The sequence below is a fragment of the Poromitra crassiceps genome, assembly GCF_964638095.1.
Source record: "Poromitra crassiceps genome assembly, chromosome: 22".
NCBI lineage: Eukaryota > Metazoa > Chordata > Actinopteri > Beryciformes > Melamphaidae > Poromitra > Poromitra crassiceps.
In genome coordinates this window covers 12,916,347-12,935,096 of record NC_139647.1, presented here as the reverse complement: position 1 = coordinate 12,935,096, position 18,750 = coordinate 12,916,347, and the positions used below count along the sequence as shown (strand labels likewise).

The window sequence follows — 18,750 nt, the reverse complement described above, 5'->3', positions numbered from 1 at the left end:
TGTGCACACTTACATCAGAGCATCATTTGACATGTATCATTATGCAAGTGACCTGTGGATGTATGACTTGTTAATTTAATGTATATGTGTAGGGTGACATGCACCGCCTGCCCTATTGTCTACATTCTTTCTTAATAAGGACAAGCAAAGAAACCTGGACGGACGGTGTGTGAAGAGACAGAGACAGACATATGAATGCCCAGAAGATATTCGTCACCTTGTAGCAATAATCCGAAGTGTAAAAGACGTCCACTCCTTCTGGCAGCTGGTTATGGAAAGTTAACAAGGCCTGGTCCAATTTCAGAGCCGGTCCTGTATAGATTCATAACAGCATTGATAGCCCGATTTACAGCTGACACACATATCATAAATGTAAGATAACAGCAGACTAGTATATCAAATCATGAAGATCATAATACTAAATAACATCAACACTGATGACTAAATATCTTGGCAAACTGTCACATCTTGAAGTGTTCGAGCAAACAGTAACCAAAGGTTGACAGGTTGGTTTTGAAGTTTTGAAAGCCAAAAGTAGACACAAAAAGCTGAAGAGGTCAGCTCACCAATGGATCGCCAACTCTATAGCTGTCAACACTGAAACATTAATGACTGCATGTATCCTTTGAGACTGGACACCAGAAATTACACCCACATCCCAGCACCCATTCATCCTGGAGGACTCACCTGTATTTAGACCCAGGTGTTCCCCATGGCTGCTGGTTAGAAGGAGGAACAGAGTCAGGGCCACCGGTTGGATTCTCCCCGACTCCATGTTGCCGCTTCAACAGCGATTCCGCCGCTCATCTTTACAACACCCACCAGTATAAAAGCTGGTCAAAGGGCAGCGTACATGTCAAGTGGTTCCTGTCGATTGGGTTTAATGCATAGCTTTAGAATAACCCTCATAACCCTTATCTATCACACTCTGTGTATTGTCTGCTTGTTATGCTTTTAACTCTGTGGCACTCTGAGATTCTTTGTGAATGAAAAGTGTAGTACAAATAAAATGCATCATCATCATCATCACTCATTGTTAGATAAGGCATGTCAGTTATGATGGTAAGAGAAGTGTTGGGTTAATAATTGTGTCCAAAATGTGTTGAGACAATGAATAAAATAGATACATTGTGAATCTACATTGTGTACATTTTGAGAATGTGTTCTCAATAATCTACCTTGTAAAATAAAGGAAATGATGAGGAGGAGGATGATGAAGGATTGGTAAAAAAACAAAAAAAAAACAGTTCTTGCATAAGGCCTGAGGAGGTCCTATGTTTTGAAAGTGTGTGTGATTGAGAGAGAGAAAGAAAGATGTCCATCCACTTGTCCCCCCCCCCCCCCCACACAAATTAAAGCATTCTTTGCTTTCTAACCAAAACACTGTTCATCTCCGTATGCAGTCAGCCGTTTAACGCTGATTACTTGTTGTCACATCCTCTCCCTCTTTTCATTTCATTAAGCACGCTCATTTCCCTGAGCGCTCTGCTGTGACAGCCGCGTTGACCGGGGGCAATCTCACAGGAGCAACTCATTAACCTTTGACATGAACCCAGGGGCTGAGCTCCCTTGAAAAGCTGCTTCCTCCTTACATAGATACATCACTGACAAGAGGATACTATTCTGCGCTTTCAGCTCATGTTTGATATGTGTGAACAATATATACAATAGGACGTACAGTCAGTGGTTCACAAATTTTTTCATGTCAAGGACCCGCCCCTAAACTGACACAATTAGACCCCCATTTGGTAAGATTTTGTCCCCCATCGGATAAGAGTTTTGCATTTAGATGTATTATTACAGAAAGTGTATGATGAAGCCCATGGCCAAAATAGTCATAGGCCTACGGTACATTCTATCATTGAGGCCATTTACATCTGGCATTAACATGTGTTTTCTGTCATCAGATTGTAATCAGATTGTGCTTGATCACTTTGGAAGTACAGGTGTAAACGGCCCCAAGACACATTGAAGATAGATTGCAATCTGATTTGTCCAAACCACCTACACACACCTCAGGGTACACATTGAACACAAGTGTAAATGCAATGTGTCCTCTCAATATGGATACAGCAACTGTATGCAGATTGAGAGGACACCCATTTTGGGTGATCAGATCACCCAAAACGCATGTTAACGCCAGGTGTAAATGAAATCAGGCTAATGTGGTCAAGCACTATCTGATTGCAATCTGATGACAGAAAACGCATGTTAACGAAAGGTGTAAATGGCCTCATTGTGTTACTTATGGAAGGAATTATAGCAAAAATAAATTGTTCCCCTTTTTTCTGGGGACCCCTGGTCTGGAACCCCCTTGACCCCACTTTGAGAACCACTGCAATAGGAGAATGGGAAGGTAGACTACAGGCGTGTGGCAACGCCCTTTCACTACATAAGCAAACATTATGTTGGGCTTTGTGTGGAGTCTGTCTCCACTTCCTCATACAGAGGCTGGCCGCACACATGCCTTGCAGGTAATCACGGGCGACAGGGGAGAATTTCTGGTTAAAGCCACGCTGACAGGAGGCTCTACGATCTATCACCGGTGAGGATTTCTGCTCAGGCTTCTGCGGGGGCAGCTAAGCGGGACCTGCGGCTCCTCTGTGTGTGTGTCAGTCAGATGTGGATTCACTCCAGCTGCTCCGGCTGCCATAGCACAGCAGCAGAGCGCCTCAGTGCCAGAGAGAAGCTGGAGCTGCTGAACCCTCACTCTGCATGGGAACACTCAACAAACATGGTGAGTACACACAGACAGACTCTCTGCTGCAGTCGATCTGTCTCCAGAGAGCAGACAACACACAAGACACTCCTGCCGACGTCTGCTCTGCTCACTATCAGTTTAAAACTCAAGAGGAGCCACTAGATCATGTTTAATTGCAGAGTAGTCTAAAGGGCAGATGTTTGAGTAGGAGTCTTCATTTCAGCTTGGTATACCATTTCACTGAAAACCTTGTGACGTTTAGCTCTCTGTGTCACTAAAATGAAGGGATGTCACATAAGGCTGGCATGTTGCATCAAATCAGCACATTTCTTGCCGTGCCTCCCAACAGTGTGAAGCCATTGTACAACACGAAGAGATGACGTTTTAAAGCCAAGCCCTTATTGTCTGCCTGCCCCCCATTCGAATCTGCTAACACTCCACTCCACAGATAAAGCAGATTAGCGGTTGCTATGATACCTGTTGATGTCACTGGTCTGTTTCGGGCTTTGGTTGTGACATCTATTTGCTCTGCGTCTCTGTTGGTTTAAAAGCATGACCGCTCATTCGTGGACAAAACCTTCACGGTTACCTCATTGATTACACAGATCTGGATAATCATTAATAATAATAATAATGATGTTGTGAAATGTGGAATAGTGCAGTTTGGATCAGGAGTTACTCCACATATAGTGAAGCCTAAAGGGAATGAGCAGAATGTGGTTTCAAAATCACATGACACCACATCATGTGTCAAGATTAGGAATTTGATTTCAGTGACCAAATGGGAGGAAAAGAGCCCCCCTACACACACACACACACACACATACCTTTGAACCAGCTAGCTTTAAACCAGGAATGCAGCCCCTCATTGTTTCCAGATGGGTTCATGTGCAACCAATCACAGTTTGTGTTTGTGAAGCTGCCCCTCAGACTCACAGCACTGTTGCCTGGCTGTTGTGTTTCTGTGTGTGTGTTTGCAGGCCGGTAAGATCCAGGGTCTGACTGACGAGGAGCGGGCCCACCTGCTGCCCCTGCTGCGTAACGCCCAGTGGGTGGAGGTGGGGGGAAGGGATGCCATTTACAAAGAGTTTGTTTTCAAAGACTTCAATCAGGTTCCTAATAATTACACTTAAATCACATAACATGCATAATCTAGCATCTTGCCTACTATGATTAACGCTTTTGCATGATGTTGGAATATGATTATTATTGTTGTTTTTTTTACCCAAGGCTTTTGGCTTCATGTCCAGAGTGGCTCTACAAGCAGAGAAGATGGACCATCATCCTGAGTGGTTCAATGTCTACAATAAGGTATACAAGACCATAATTAGGACTTGGTCAACAGAGAGAATGTGCATTACAAACAAACAAACAAAAACAAACACATTTATTCAGTGTAACTCATTTGCCACTTGTATATCAATAAACCTACTAGGCTTTAAAGTCTAGCGTTAAACTAAAATAATGTAGTGAGAGTGACTGTACTAGTAACGTTACCTTGCTAACCTGCTATAACGTTAAACCTCGCTGGACGCTGGCATCACAAGCTAGGCCACGTTAGCATGCTAACACCTTTAACCACATTTTTCATTGATTCAGCTGTCTTGAGTTTTACTCAAGTTGTTCATGAATTCATCTTTTGGCATATTATAACATTTTACTGAAACTTTACCCAGTTTTAAGTTTACTCACGTGAGAACATGACAAGAGGTTCTTCTTCTTGACTTCCTCTCCTAACCAAACCTGAACGAAGGACCCGAAGCCAATACAAGCGTAGAGCACCATCTAGAGGTTAAACTGCATTATGTAAAGTTTAAACTATAATGTCAGTATGTGTAATTATGAATATATACAGTCATTATTAATCTTAGTGAATATGGAAGTTGAAAATGAACAAATAAATTCAATATTAGGGTGTCTGGTTTTAGTCTCTGTATGTAGGCCTATCATTGTAGCCTATCTGTATGTAGGCTCATGTTGGACTCTGATTGACTGACAATACCAATTCCTAGCAGAGACTACCAGCCCAAATGCTGTAAACTGGCCTGATTGGATGGATTTCAGTAACTCTTTAAGGTCGAGAGCCAATCAGTGTGCTGTGAAGGATGAATTGTAAAAAAAAAAGCAACAACTTAAAATGTAACCACTCAAATACAATAACATTCTAACCATGTGTAAATGAGTAAAATGTATTACTCGCTCAAATTTTCTCTCTCACAATTTTCTCTCTCCACTGTCCTGTGCTGAACCAGGTCCAGATCACGCTCAGCACACACGACTGCGGCGGGCTGTCCCAGCGTGACATCACTTTGGCCACGTTCATTGACCAAGCCTCACTCCTGTGAGCAGCACTCAGAAGTACAGCTCTCTGTGTTCATTCCAGTGAGAAATGCCCAGGGAGGAGACTGACAAAATCCAAAGAATATGTAATAATTACTTTCAGTTCAATGTGAAGGATGTAGTTCATGTAGTGTTGTTTTGTTACACTGTGAAGGTCCTACAGTGTTATTAAAATGTGTTATTGTTGTTATTGAGGTACTGAGTGATTGTGTGGATTAGCCAAAGGAAATAAGGTACAGACACAAAAAATTAGTCATGTCGAAAGCGTATTTGCTAAAAAAATATATATATAAAACAAAAAATAATCTGATGATTAATTCCTGAGCAACATTCCACTTGTCATCACAGATAACATTTTCAGTGCCTTTCTGTCAGACAGTGTTTTCATGTGCCTAATGTTTGTATTCTTACCGTCTGGTGTTGTCTGTGAAATAAAAGTGATTTTCGGCCAAGTAGTAATAGTTTTCGTCTGTCCAACAGTTCTCACCATAAAGGAAAAATCACGTGAAAATATTTTTTTCACCACATTGAATGCATTTTATTAAAAACATAACAGCATAGACATATCTATCTCTGCTGAGAGTGCAACTGTGTTTGGTTTGCTCGCTGTCTGTTGACTGTATTCTCTGTGGACCATTTGTTCAGCAAAAGCATTGAAAAGATTTCCTAACTTAAAAGAAATCTACCAAACAAGGAATGGATTGCAGTCTGACCTCACCAAAGAGACATTACAAAACAAACTCTTAGGGAACTTAATCTTCTTGTTTACTTTAAACCTAACACGGAATATAATTTTTTACATGTATAAAACCGCACTGGAAATGAATGCCGTCGCTACAAAGCCAAATCCCTGAGGATGTTAGACAGAAAAACTGGCATGAGACCTCTGAAGGCATAGAAGTGAATGCTGCTTATTGCTACATAGTCAGACAATTGCAACACAGGCCAGGATATTATTATGTATGAAGGGGAAGGCTTTTTACAGACATTTACAGAGTCTGTGGGGAGGCAGCAACTGGTACTATCAGAGGAAATTGCATTAAAACAAGACTTTTATTCAAAAAGGTATTTCTCAGCCATTCAAATGTCACAATTGTAAAGGATATTTCTGAAACAGGATAAATCATATTGTCGGACAGAAAAAAACACGTCTTTTTTTGCAGGAGCATGGGTCTCCACACCCTGTCAGCCATAGAGCACAGTATTTAAGGATGTATGGATCTAGAAGTTGGTATCAGCTCCAGTCCTTCAGTCTTTTAACCAGGCCATGACAATGGAATAATCCACATCACGACCTGAAGGGACAAAAGCAATATAGCAAGTCTCCTATGGACCAGCACTGATTCCCAGTCTTGTAATAACCTAAATACATTCATGCCTAACTCTCTTACAACCGTCAGTATGTAAAAACACAATGGTTTGCAAACACAAAGAAAAATGACTCACAAAATTAATGATGAATAAACACAAAACACCCAGTGGTCACACATAATGGTAAAATTACACTGCCTAGGCTAGTGAGCTGTCATTCAGCGATGTGATTCTGATGACTTCTTTGTAAATATTAACGGTAGAATATTTCCCTTTTCGCTTAATAAAAAGGAAAGGCTACGTATTGCACAAACATGGAAAAAAGTAATTGGAAATACATCATTTCAACAAGTGATATTGGGAAAACACAGTAGAAAGGGGAAACAAAAGGTTCATTTGGTGTTACAGTATGGAGCTTTAACATATTTACCCCACCATAAATGTGTACATAACTTTGTAAATGTACATAATCCTGTACACATTTACAAGGATACTTCCAATTTACTAGTAGCGTGGAGAATGTACTTTCCCCCTGTAAATCTGGTACATTTCCTAGTTACCGTAATGTGGGTTAAAACGCCGATCACAGTGGCACTGTTTCTTTTCAGTATCGACACGTGAGAATGCTTGAATTCTAGAGTCTGTCAAATGCTTTAACACTGTAAAGTAAAAAAAACTATAATGTTACAAATGGAAAAACACTGACAGTGGCCCTACATCAGAATTTATTTTGCTGGATTAATGGGTGACGTAATTAATTGCATTGAGTAGAAACTGAGGTAGATGGAATTAGAAGGGAACATAAATTAAAAGAAGACAAATTAGTCAAACAAGTTGACAGGTGATGGCATGTAGATTATGGAGGAAATATTACTGTAAGTTCTCTTTCTGCCACTTGACTGACTATCAGTGACAAGTGCTTTAGACCAGCGTAGGATAGTGCCACCAGTCAAATATGTTAAATAGCCAGTGGCTGTATAGTTTCTTTTCACGTTGGCTGATCAAATTAAAATTCCACCTCTTACTTGTGGAAACGTAGAATTCTAAACAAGTTGTACACTGAAATCTCCCAATGTCTAAAATAAATCATTCTCCCACTGTCTAAATCATTCTTCTACAAATCCAACAACTGCAGATAGACCACAATTAAGAATGCACACTTAAAAGTACGGAACTGAATGTGATTATAAGTGTTAAGAAAAGTTGCATTAAAAACAAAACAAAACAAAACAAAAAAGGACATACGCGTTCTCTGTCATGCTTATAAAGAAACTGCTACCATAACATTCTAATTCTAAGGTTCAAGCAAATGAACGGATTTACCTGATATGTTTTCGCAGTGCTTTTACATTAAAATGTTTTCAGAGAACTTCAAGGGATTATTATTATGACTTGATCATAATAATCACACACCGGCGACAGAGCCGGGCGATAACAGTACATCAGGTTTTATGCCAGAGGGCAGCAGAGCGATTCAAAGTTGCTGACAGTGGGCTGTGGTGGTTTTTGCTGACTCATCATAAATTGAAGCAGTGATGGCAGCATGCTGAAATGTTCCCGGGTGTATAAAAAAACACAAAACATTATGAATGCGTTGTTCACTATGTAACCAACATCTAAGATCAATGATTTTGTGAGATTATGAGAGAGATAATGGATTTCTGACAAACAAGCTACATACAAACAAGCTAAAATTGAAATGGACAAACAACGCCGATCTTCCATGATGATCCAGTCTTTCTCTCTCTCTCTTTGCCTACATTATTATGTGCAATTTTCCCTGTGGGTTGATTAAAAGGATGGCTTGTGCTTCGACCATTATTTTTGCAGATGTGTTCAGTACAGCGTAGGTAGGTGGCTAAGATAAGGCAACCGTTGAGCGCGATTAACAGAGCATTGGGGGCGAGGCAGGGCTCGTTGTCCTGCGTGGGCCGTGTGCAGGGCCCGTGTCAGTGAGCCTTGCCGTTGCCGTTCATGTGGCTGGTTTGAGTCTGAGGCACCTCGGTGTTGTAGAGACAGTCCAGGAATCCCCGGGAGATCTCCGTCACCATGGAGCGGTCCGGGATGGACTGCGCCATGCCGTAGATGGCCCCCTGAAACAGCCGGAAGACAGGAGCGAGTCGGTCAGCACACAGATCCACCTTCAGGTACTCTCACACACGGTTATACATCATCAATCTGCGATGATCAGTTATTTCGGTTATTATGTTCAGTTATTTTGTGATGACGTTTTTGGTGGATCCACTTTCCCTCAACCTGCCTCGCCTATAGAGTAGACCACACGATTGAGCACTTCTGTGTAAAAGTCAATGGGATTTTTGTATGGGGATTTTGAACCTGAACCTGCTCTGGAGCAGCTTAGCTCTGCACCATACTGTAGGTCCCCATGGTGATCTAACCCAGGTAAAAGTGAACCCCCATTTATGAGACCAAAAAGCCAGCGTTGAGTTCAATGCTAACCCCATAAGCATTGCTTCGTGAGACAGGCCCCAGATGGCAGCAGAGTGTTAAAATGTTTCAGGGTGGATTTCTCCTCTAGGATCCACAGGATGCATATTACACCAGTGAAGGACTTCTTTGGGATATTCATCTACAAACACCAAGGTGTTTTTCAATGCTACAGTATCCTGCAATATCCCAGCTATCACTGGGTTTGTAAAACTCAGGATACAAGCGTATCCTGGCTATTGTTAACAGGATATGATATTTACTGTACATGTGCCAACTTTAGTATCCTGAATTATGTAACTTGGAATATAAATGTGCATGTAAACGCCTTCCTATGAGGCTGGTACATGACTGAATGGGAGTAAGCAGAGTGTATCTCACCATTCCTGTGGTTTTCTCCTTGGGGTTCTTCATGATGATGGCAACCTGCTCTCTGACATCACGGATGAACTGATCAGCCACGCCCGGCTTGGTGTGCAGGACTGTGCAACAAATGTGGATGCTGTGGGGAAAAATATATAATTTATGTATGTATTCTATATGAAAGAGGATCATAGTGATCAGATTGGTGAATATTCTGTCATGCCATTCAATCTGTGGAATCATTGTTTCTTGATCTACCTGGATGGGTACTGAAGAGTGTTGAGGTTCCAGGCCTTTGATGTCAGAGCATTTGACAGACGGAAGATATCAAAGACATCCGAGCCTATTGCCACCACAGACACCTCTGGATCGCCAAACACAAACACACCTTTCATCTTGCGGATTCTGTTCAGGAAAAAAAACCAAAATACAAAATACAAAATTTTAAGTTTCAAATGTTGCTGGTGAGAAGAGAAACTCTCAATGAAATCGAAGTTCAAGAGCATTGGCCAAGGTTGAAGGAAGCTTAGCAGTATGCAAGCATTCACCAAACAACAGATGAAACGTGAATCAATTGGACAATAATTTTGATTTTTTAAAAAATCTCCTGGGCGTCTGGGTAGTGTAGCAGTAAAACCACTTTCCCACCACCGCGGGGCGGAGACCCGGGTTCAATTCCCGGCAGCGGTACTTTCCGACTTGGTCAGACGTTCCTACAGACACGCCATGGGGTATGAGTCCTGATCGCTGCACTAGTGCCTCCTCTGGTCGGTCAGGGTGCCTGTTTGGGAGGGAGGAGAAGTGGAAGGAATAGCGTGATCCTCCCACGCGCTACGTGCTGCCGGTGAAGCCCCTCGCTGTCAGGTGAAAAGAAGCGGCTGTCGACTGCACATGTATCGGAGGAAGCACGTGCTAGTCTAACTCTCCCCAGATCGGCGGAAGGGGTGGAGCAACGACTGGGACAACGGGAGGAAAGACCCTAACGCTGTGTTAGCAACACATCATAACGTCAGCGCCACTGAGCTGAGGGTCTTACTCTGTTTTGATTTTGCGTGCTGTACTGATGACCTTCTTGGTGGCGTCTACGTATCCGTTTTCCCCCATGTACATCATCGTTGCCCAGCAGGCGGCGATGATCCCCCCTGGCCTGGAGCCCGCCACGGAGGGCGAGGCGTAGATCCCCCCCTGCCAGTCTGGAGCTACGAAGTACTGGTAGTGACGGTACTTTTTATCACTGTACAGGACCACCGAGGAGCCTTTGGGGGCGTAGCCATACTGGAGAGGACAGAATAGAAACACAAACTCAGAAACATAATAAAATGTACGATACGTATAAAAAGTAGAGACTGGAGGCAGGGGAAAAATCAATGTCATATACTGTTTCATATATACACATTCCTTGACTATTCCAGCACATATAGTACAATTTCCATGACTAATAATTGTTAGGGGGCGGGGCCATGTTCTAATGTGATTTTGTTGTTGTTAAAAACCTGATTTTAATGTACCATGTAATGTGTAGGCTCCCTACTGGCATCACAAGGGACTTTTCTTAACCCACAATTTGTTACTTGGATTATTCCAGCAAATGGTACATACATTGGTCGGCAGCTATAGAGACACTGCGGAGCACGTCATCATTCAGAAACCACGCCCAAAACGGGGGAAAACACAAACTCCCGTCCAATCCTGGCGTTCTCCTATGTCGCGTGCATGGCCGGGTGTTGCACACAAAGATCATATATACGGAAGATAAACACTCCAACTTACTTCATTGACTGCAACATCAACATTTTTCTTCTCGCCAATTCTCAATGGCTTCCTTGTTTTTTTTTTATTAAACATAGCTAAAAGCAACAAATGTAAAAAATCACCAGTTAGTTCGTTTTTTTGTACTCCTGAGCCAAACAAAGAAGCCATTGAGAATTGGCGAGAAGAAAAGTGTGGATCTAGCTGTCAAGGAAGTAAGTTGGAGTGTTCATCTTCCGTATATACGATCTTTTTGTGCAACACGCAACCATGCACGCGACATAGGAGAACGCCAGGATTGGAGGGGGGGGGGTTCTGTTTCTCCCCCGTTTTGGGCGTGGTTTCTGAATGATGACGCGCTCCGCAGTGTCTGTATGGGAATCTATGCGATGAAAGTCAAAAGTCAAGAGGCAGCGTGTGTGTGAGAGAAGAGGGATTAAATGGGACGGGAGTGAACAGCCACTCCTTACCTTGTGGGTGTCTGCAGATATGCTGGTGACACCCTTTACCCCGAAGTCAAACGGGGCCAACGGGTAGCCCGCCTTGGCCATGAAGACTATGAGAAAGCCTCCTAGACACGCATCCACATGCAGAGGGAGGTTGTAGCGCACAGCCAGCTGCAAAACGCCAAGGGAAAGTGTGAGCGAACGAACCACTTCTGTATTATCATCACACGAGGTTACGTATGTAGAGGGAGAAATATTTCACTCGCCTTGGCTACTTCCTCGACGGGATCTATGACTCCATGAGGAAACTGGGGCGCCGAGCATACCAGCATGGCTGTGTTCTTGTTGATGGCTCTCTTCATTGCCTAGGTCATAAGACGTAGAAGAAACATTGTTGGAATAACTGAGACGTCTAAGAATAGCAATCAATTTAAGACACCGTCTGTACATATTCTCACCTTAACGTCTACTTTCATAGTTTTCTTGACGAGCGGTACGTGAACGAGTTTCATCCCAAAGTAGTGCGCCGCTTTGTCAAAGGCAGCGTGCACGCTCACTGGTGCAAGACTAGGACAATGAGAACAAAATACAAAAATACAAAAATTAACTCAGAACTCACACTTATGTGCATTTCATGATGTTTCATGTTGTTAGGGCAGCCAGAAGAACCAGGAAGAAGCCTTGACAATGGCGCATATATCTTGCCAGTAACATCTATGTTTCCTGTAAAAAACAATCTTACATTTCCGGGTGTTTGACACCACGTTCATACGCCATGTCTCTGTACGCCTTGCAGGCCATCAGTATGCTCTCCGTTCCCCCTGAAGTAACCTGGACAAAACAGAAAATTAATTCAATTAAATCCATCTTTTCTCTAGCACTTATATAACCAATGGGTCACTCACTGTACGGAAACTTACAGTGCCGCAGGAGTTGGGCCCGCCGTGGAAAAGTGTGCAAGCCATTCTGACGACCTCTGCTTCCATCTTTCTCACACCAGGAAAGATGTCTGGGTGAAGCGGGTTGCTCCACGCAAATTCGCCGTACACCTAGAGGACAAAAGCAACAAGATGAGTGAACTGTAAATCCTTACTGTGGGCTGTGAACACCAAAAAGCAGGAGAACAGTAATACTGTAATAAAAAACAGTAAACAGTAAACAGTAAACAAAACAAAACCAGTCTTGCTTGCTGTAGCAAATTTCCAACTGATAATCAGGTTCAACCTGGACTCTCCATGCATACTAGAAATGCCAAACTCCACAGATAGATACAAAGATGCATACCTTGACCAAGAGTGATAGATACAAAGATGCATACCTTGACCAAGAGTGATAGATGCAAAGATGCATACCTTGACCAAGAGTTTGGTAAGAGTTTCATCGCCCCAGTAAACTGCACCCGAAACCCGGCCTTTCTCCCATTGCACTTCACCTGCAACAACAACAACAAGCAAACATCAACATTTCACCCAAATGACAGATTTCTCTCCCGACATCTGTTAGCCTTTGCAATAGAGGAAGAAGGCACCTGAGAACTGTGGCAGTTTCAAAGGGTTATTTTAAAGTGGGGGGGGGGGGCAAAAAAAACAGATTAGTAATGCTATTGAAGAAGTCAGCTGCAAAGCCCGGGGATGAATGAGTCAGTACTTACTCAGAGTCTCGTACTCTCTGATCCTGTCTAGCACTTGGCTCTGGTTGAGGCCTTGCGACGGCAGCTGTTTGGTGTAGCTCATGCCCTCCTTCAGCGTGCACAGGCTGGCAGACATGTCGTCCAGGGCCTTGTTCAGCTGCGTCTGGATCTGCCATAAACAGACCATGGAGTCACGTTAGAAACCAGATCCAGCATTGTGCTCCTGGATACAGTCAAACTTATCGGCCCCGAGTAAAAATAACCAAGGCGGTTCCTGTCAACCCGAGATGAATGAAGGCAAAGTATGAAAATAACTTAACGGTGGGTTTGAAGAGTGGCAGCCAGCAGCATGTCGAATTTTGGATAAAGCCAAGTTTAGCCTAAATGCACATGTTTGCAGTGAAATGATGACATAATGACCAGAGGTAACCCAACACTATCACCAGTGTGCGTGATGTAAAGTGTGCCAAAGGTCCCCCCCCCTTCCCCTCATGCTGCACTCAGTCATTCAGCAATGACTCATAAGAGCTTCAGAAGACACAGACAAGAGTCAGCACACGTCGCGTGGGAGAAATAAGGAAATGTAATAACCGCGGATTACTTACTGATGCGCCAACAAAGGGTATTTTTCGGATGAGTCGAAAGCACTGCTTCTTGATTCTGGACGTGAGACCTGAAACGGGGGGGAGGGAGGCAGTTGTGAAACAGGGGGTAGACAGGGCCAACCACAAACATTAAGCAGCTGTGACTATGAGTAGTAGACCTATAATCACAAGTCAAGACAAGAAGTGGTCTGTGAAAACTGAACCCATATTTCACAACGCATTTTATTTGGACCCCGAGTATAGTATAATTATAAAATATTTGACCCTGAAAATACAGAATAAATATGCAGCACTCAAAAAAGACTCCCAGCTAGATTCCTCCAATAAGTTATGCTTGGACCAACTTCCAGCACGCTACAGATGGGTGGAGCTGACCGTGTAGTTGAGGAATTCAACCGCTAATATGATTGATTCATATAACCGTTCTATAAAGCCTTGATTTTTGGTCACGTAATGTTAATAAGTGTTGTGTTGAACTAAGACACTGGCTGCAGAGGAGCAGCAGGAACCATTTAGCAGAAAACAAATCTAGCCCCCCTTTTTTTCCTTTCATTCAAAATGCTATTTAATAACTTGGCCAAGTTTTGTGTATATAAGCCTCTGAAATTTGTTTAAAATGGTCACTTTTTGTCTGATGTCATCATTGATTCAGTGTCCAGCATGGTTTGTGAAAGCTTACTCTCTCGCTGGAAGAGGAAGCCTTTGACCCAGACTGCCCCCAGGGTGGTGAAGAGCGTCGCCACGATGATCTGCCAGGGCTCCAGGTCTGCACAGAGGGCGTTGGCCTGCTGCCGCCCCTCCTCCAGGTACAGCAGCAGCATCTCCTTATACACCTCCAAGGCACTCTGGACACACAGAGATGTCACAATGTTAATACTGATATAAGCCACGTGATGATGACTTCCTGAGGTTACATACATACAGTATACCTACGTTGGATTATGCTATCGACATCTGTCTTTCTATACCTAGATCTACATACCTATATACAGTACATATTAAAAAGCAACACAGTTTTATTTTATTTTTTAATCCCTGCTCTGTTTCTCAATCAACCAAGGGGTCCTTGGGCTGAAAAAGGTTATATAATGATGATATAAATTAAATTGGCTTGCGGTTTTAAAAACAGACTACGGTAGTCCTGCAATGCATTTTAAAACAATTATCAACAACACATTTTTGCAGCACGTCATATTGCTACGTCATGTTTTTGTAACGCAAAAGTAATCCAACGAGTTACTTTAAATAAGGAGTAACTTTGTTATGTAACCCACTTTTTTAAGCCAAGTAACAAATGAACTAAATTGCCTTTAAAACTATCATTCCCACCAACACTGATGATGACCATTTTTTTAACAAAATGTTCCAATGTAAAAACGTTCACAACACCAGAGAGACCCACAAGTATTTACAGTCCAGCAGAGTCCAATTCACTGTTTAGTAGAAGCATGTTTAGAATGTCTTCCCATGTCTGGAACATAATCACTTGCAAACTAGGGCTGTACCGGATGCCAATTTTTCACATTCAAAGCTTCTATTGATCTTTTTGAATGTCTGCTGTGGCCCCTGACATCATCGAGTTTGAATGAAGTGACTCAATCCGTAGGATTGTCAACATTATGAACAAAGCTTCGAAAGCTACAAACTATTCAGTACAGTCCTGTCCTACTACAACATTTGAACATGAAGATCCAAGCATCTTTAACTAATAACAAGTATATTACTTACATCAGAAGACACCGCCATGTCTACAGAATTCAATTTCCCTCGCTCTAATATTGACAGCAACTTTCCTTAGTGACACTAGCTAGGTGACTTTGCCAGTTTAGTTCGCCCTCTTCTTGACATGGAGCTCCTCCTTCTCCAGATGTGGAAAGACTCGTCAGCTGCTGGACAACTATCTCCAGACTCCACCCAACTCCCAAACACAGCATTAGAAAACAACACATCCAGCCAATAGAGGAGGAGAGGAAGTTTTGCAATCAATCACGTTCTTCAGACCAGACAGCTTATTGTTGCATAGGACACATGTGATATTTTACAACATCTAGTTCTATCTTGGATCATCCTTGAATGCTGAAAGTGTCTTTATTTTGTCAGGCTGATGTGAATGTGGGGATTTTCACAACCTGCTGTATGATTCGGGCAGATCTCAGAGCGCATTTGTGTTCTATATGAACCTAAATTCAGTCAATTATCACAGTAAATGATTCACGGCTGCTATTTCATAAGTGCAGTAAACTCTCTGCGTTATCTCTTCATTGCTGTGTTTTTACAACACAATAGCACGCAGCCTGATAAAAAGGAATGTTGTATCCCTCGCCTCAGGCACAATCAGATGGACGAAAGCTTAAGGTCCAACAGACAACAATCTTGAATAACCATAATTTGCACCGCCTGAAGCACACATCACATAATTACACCTTGAGGGAGATTTCACTAAGTTGTCCTCAGTCAACTCTCTAATCAAGGTATAATCCCTTATTTATTTTGACAATATCTCAAAGTTAATAGTAGCCGATAAAGTAAAAATTCATACTGTGTTTACCGTAGATAAAAAACAGATTTATTTATTTGTGATGATTAACTTTTTTCCATGAATGAAGCTGGATTGGCAGGCAGCCACTGAGACACAGAGTCCGCCTCACTCACTGCCCAGACTGTGCAATTGCCATACCTGCCTTTTCGAAAAACAAGCTCTCATACAGGTTTGGCGAGACCGGCCAACTAGAGCGAACACAAATCATTGACTGTACTACCAAATGTGACAAATATGCTTCACTTTCCATGATGGGGGGGAGAAGAACGGTGTCTGCGTGCTGCAGAAAACGTGCAGACTCTTTGCGAGTGAGGGAGGCTCTGCGAGGGAGGATAAACAGCCAAATTTCAAGCTTCATCCGTCATAAAGGAAAGATTAAATTGTGTTATCTAGAGTCAGTCAGGGCAAAAGGCACGTCTGCGAGCCTGACGCAACGTGGATTTATTACCCTTTGCCATACAGCCGCCTATTGTTATCCAACACAGTTTTTGCTTACAAAACTACCCCAAACTTCTTCTTTTTTCACAAAACATCCAATGCTAATCTTCTCCTCGGGAAAGCTAATACAGAGTCGGAACAAAGGCTATGTGCCTATTTATGCTCGACCCTATTGTTGTGTACTAGTGGACGCCCATTCCTTTGCTTCTCCCCCACATACAAGCATTTGACTATTCTTGTAAGGAGACCCTTTGTTGTCTCAAAGGGGGGGGTCATGTTCTCATGGAAATGTACTGGGTGTGAGGAGGATACATCAAGGGAAAACACACTGTACGACTACGAGCAGCACATCATCGCCGCTCGCTCGCTCCCAGAAGGATCCATACATCATTTAGTGGTAAAGAAGTAGGCCTGTGCGCTGTCTGGAAAGCATGTTCCTGCTGTCCAGTCAGTGTCTGCAAAGTATCTTGGCCATCATGGCATAAACAGATTTGATGGCCAAAACCAAAATTAGGCTTTTTCCAAGTGCTTCCTCAATCGTGTGCTCTTCCTTAGATCCAGTGCACACCTGTCTGTCCAGACTGTACCAGGCAGGTGGAGGAGGGTGCTGCTGGTAGTTTTAGGTACGGCATTAACTGTGAACCATAGCAGCTTGGTGTTTCAAGTTAAGGTTTGTTTTGTGTTTAGCTCTGGTCTCATATCATGAAAAATGTATCTCTGTTCCCTACCAAAAAAAAACTATATTGAGCCTGTCAAAGGTCAAAAGCCACACTCACATGACAGCAATGCTTTGTTTTGAACTTCCTGTGTGTTTGTGCTGAACAGGAAGTACAGTGAGCGCTGTAGTCAAACAAAAGGGAGAGCTTTTTAAACCTCTTGACAGATAGGCTAACTCCCCTCCACTCAAAGTCATCACTAAACGATAGTGTAACAACAGGTTGAGGTGGGATGAGAAATCAGATACGTGCAATCAGAAGAACACCATTGCCTGCAGGTCACTGTGAAATATGCCCCATATCATCTAAGGTGTCCTTTTCAGCAGGAAAGGTTTTTGTGTATAACCTTACTGCTGCAAACTTGTCGGCTTTGCTAACCTAACCTGTGCTGTCTGACAAGCTTGTCGACTTGCCTTCCTCTGACTCTCGGTTTACTTTAGCATCTCTAGAGCAACACAGGTTGGGGGGGCGACGAGGCTCTTGGCAGTCAACAAACCGAACCAACACTGTCATCGTCCAATGTACTTGTGGAAACAGAAACGACATTCAAGCATTCGGTTTGAGTTGACCGTGAAGCCTCACTCACCCAGTAGTCCATGTTGTCGAGACGAACCTTCACCGAAAACCCCTTTTCTTCGAGTTAGGAAAGTCACCTCAAGACAGCCTGCTTTGCGTCCGCGGGTCTCATCTACATTCTGCGCTGCTACCAAACACAAGTGCTAAAGCTAACCCAGATTCAGGAAGCAGCAATCTGGCCAAAGGATAACTGTAGTCTGCGCATGTGTAGATCTCACTATGCTGCCTTCATGAGCTCCTCGTACACTGCTCCTACCAAGCCCAGAAGGCGTACTTGTTCGTAGTATATGTGTATATAAGTGTATGTAGACTTTTTTTTTTTTTTTTTTTTTACTAATTGAAAATCTATCTCGATCGAGAGAAAACAGAACAATGGTGACACGAAACTACACCTATCAGTCATGTAGCCTAATTGTGGTTTTAAAGACTTGATATCCTATAAAACAGTGAAGGAGTGGCGCACATCCCAAACCGGTCTTCAAAGCAGGTGCTAATAAAAACTAGCCTGCCTCAATAAAAATCTACTTAACCTACATGGAAAAAGTAGTCATTTTCTTTGTGCAGGGCCATGTGAAACCACAAGAGGGAGACGGAGGTCCATTCAATTGGCCAAATGCTGTTCCCACTGTCCATGGTTAACTTAACTTAACTTAACTTAACTTAACTTAACTTAACTTAACTTAAGTGGATCAAATGTTCTCAGCCTATGTATTTCCACCTACTCGCCAATATATTATAATTATAATAAAAAAAAAAAAAAATTTAAACAAGAGGACTCTGAGACATGTTGAGGTCTGGTTTGAACATTTATATTGTGATTTTATGTTTATATGCAAGAGGCACACCTCCGTATCGCCACCCATTTTTTTGCATTTCATTTTGCCCCCC

The 18,750-nt window shown here is 42.7% G+C and overlaps 3 protein-coding genes across 4 annotated transcripts in view; 1 reads left to right on the top strand and 2 right to left on the bottom strand.

The window, feature by feature from the left end:
• Positions 1 to 775, bottom strand: part of LOC310796162 (heparan-alpha-glucosaminide N-acetyltransferase) — a gene marked incomplete at its 5' end in the record, with an annotated part of 29,836 nt that extends 29,061 nt beyond the window's left edge. Inside the window, 2 exons of the mRNA XM_083658305.1 lie at positions 218 to 312; positions 688 to 775. Of these exons, the coding sequence (XP_083514431.1) occupies positions 218 to 312; positions 688 to 775 (183 nt within the window). The remainder of the gene's footprint in view (positions 1 to 217; positions 313 to 687) is intronic.
• A 1,726-nt stretch (positions 776 to 2,501) lies between these two features.
• Positions 2,502 to 5,496, top strand: pcbd1 (pterin-4 alpha-carbinolamine dehydratase/dimerization cofactor of hepatocyte nuclear factor 1 alpha). The gene is made up of 4 exons (XM_083658359.1): positions 2,502 to 2,737; positions 3,682 to 3,813; positions 3,932 to 4,012; positions 4,954 to 5,496. The coding sequence occupies exons 1-4, from the start codon at positions 2,621 to 2,623 to the stop codon at positions 5,044 to 5,046; spliced, it is 423 nt and encodes a 140-aa protein (XP_083514485.1). The 5' UTR covers positions 2,502 to 2,620; the 3' UTR covers positions 5,047 to 5,496.
• Positions 5,497 to 5,622: 126 nt separating this feature from the next.
• sgpl1 (sphingosine-1-phosphate lyase 1) lies at positions 5,623 to 18,011 on the bottom strand. 2 transcript variants are annotated; one of them, XM_083658702.1, is made up of 15 exons: positions 17,873 to 17,914; positions 15,322 to 15,451; positions 14,273 to 14,438; positions 13,594 to 13,661; positions 13,010 to 13,157; positions 12,711 to 12,790; positions 12,279 to 12,407; positions 12,101 to 12,189; positions 11,817 to 11,925; positions 11,625 to 11,723; positions 11,383 to 11,529; positions 10,200 to 10,438; positions 9,422 to 9,568; positions 9,182 to 9,302; positions 5,623 to 8,445 (listed from the first exon to the last, which is right to left on the bottom strand). In XM_083658702.1, exons 2-15 carry the CDS (start codon positions 15,337 to 15,339, stop codon positions 8,302 to 8,304), a joined length of 1,704 nt encoding a protein of 567 aa, XP_083514828.1. In that variant the 5' UTR covers positions 15,340 to 15,451; positions 17,873 to 17,914; the 3' UTR covers positions 5,623 to 8,301. The 2 variants fall into 2 exon arrangements, with proteins under 2 accessions (XP_083514828.1, XP_083514829.1); XM_083658703.1 differs by lacking the exon at positions 15,322 to 15,451 and having other exon boundaries at positions 17,873 to 18,011.
• Between the last annotated feature and the right edge of the window lie 739 nt (positions 18,012 to 18,750).

Bases quoted from the DNA above. Each gene is read 5' to 3' on its own strand.
- pcbd1 (XM_083658359.1), top strand. From the start codon at position 2,621: ATGTGGATTCACTCCAGCTGCTCCGGCTGCCATAGCACAGCAGCAGAG. The intron at 2,738-3,681 runs GTGAGTACACAC...GTGTGTTTGCAG, and splicing joins GGGAACACTCAACAAACATG to GCCGGTAAGATCCAGGGTCT. The intron at 4,013-4,953 runs GTATACAAGACC...GTGCTGAACCAG, and splicing joins GGTTCAATGTCTACAATAAG to GTCCAGATCACGCTCAGCAC.
- sgpl1 (XM_083658702.1), bottom strand. The intron at 11,530-11,624 runs GCGAGTGAAATA...GGCGTTTTGCAG, and splicing joins CCGTCGAGGAAGTAGCCAAG to CTGGCTGTGCGCTACAACCT. The intron at 9,303-9,421 runs GTAGATCAAGAA...TTTTCCCCACAG, and splicing joins ACTCTTCAGTACCCATCCAG to CATCCACATTTGTTGCACAG.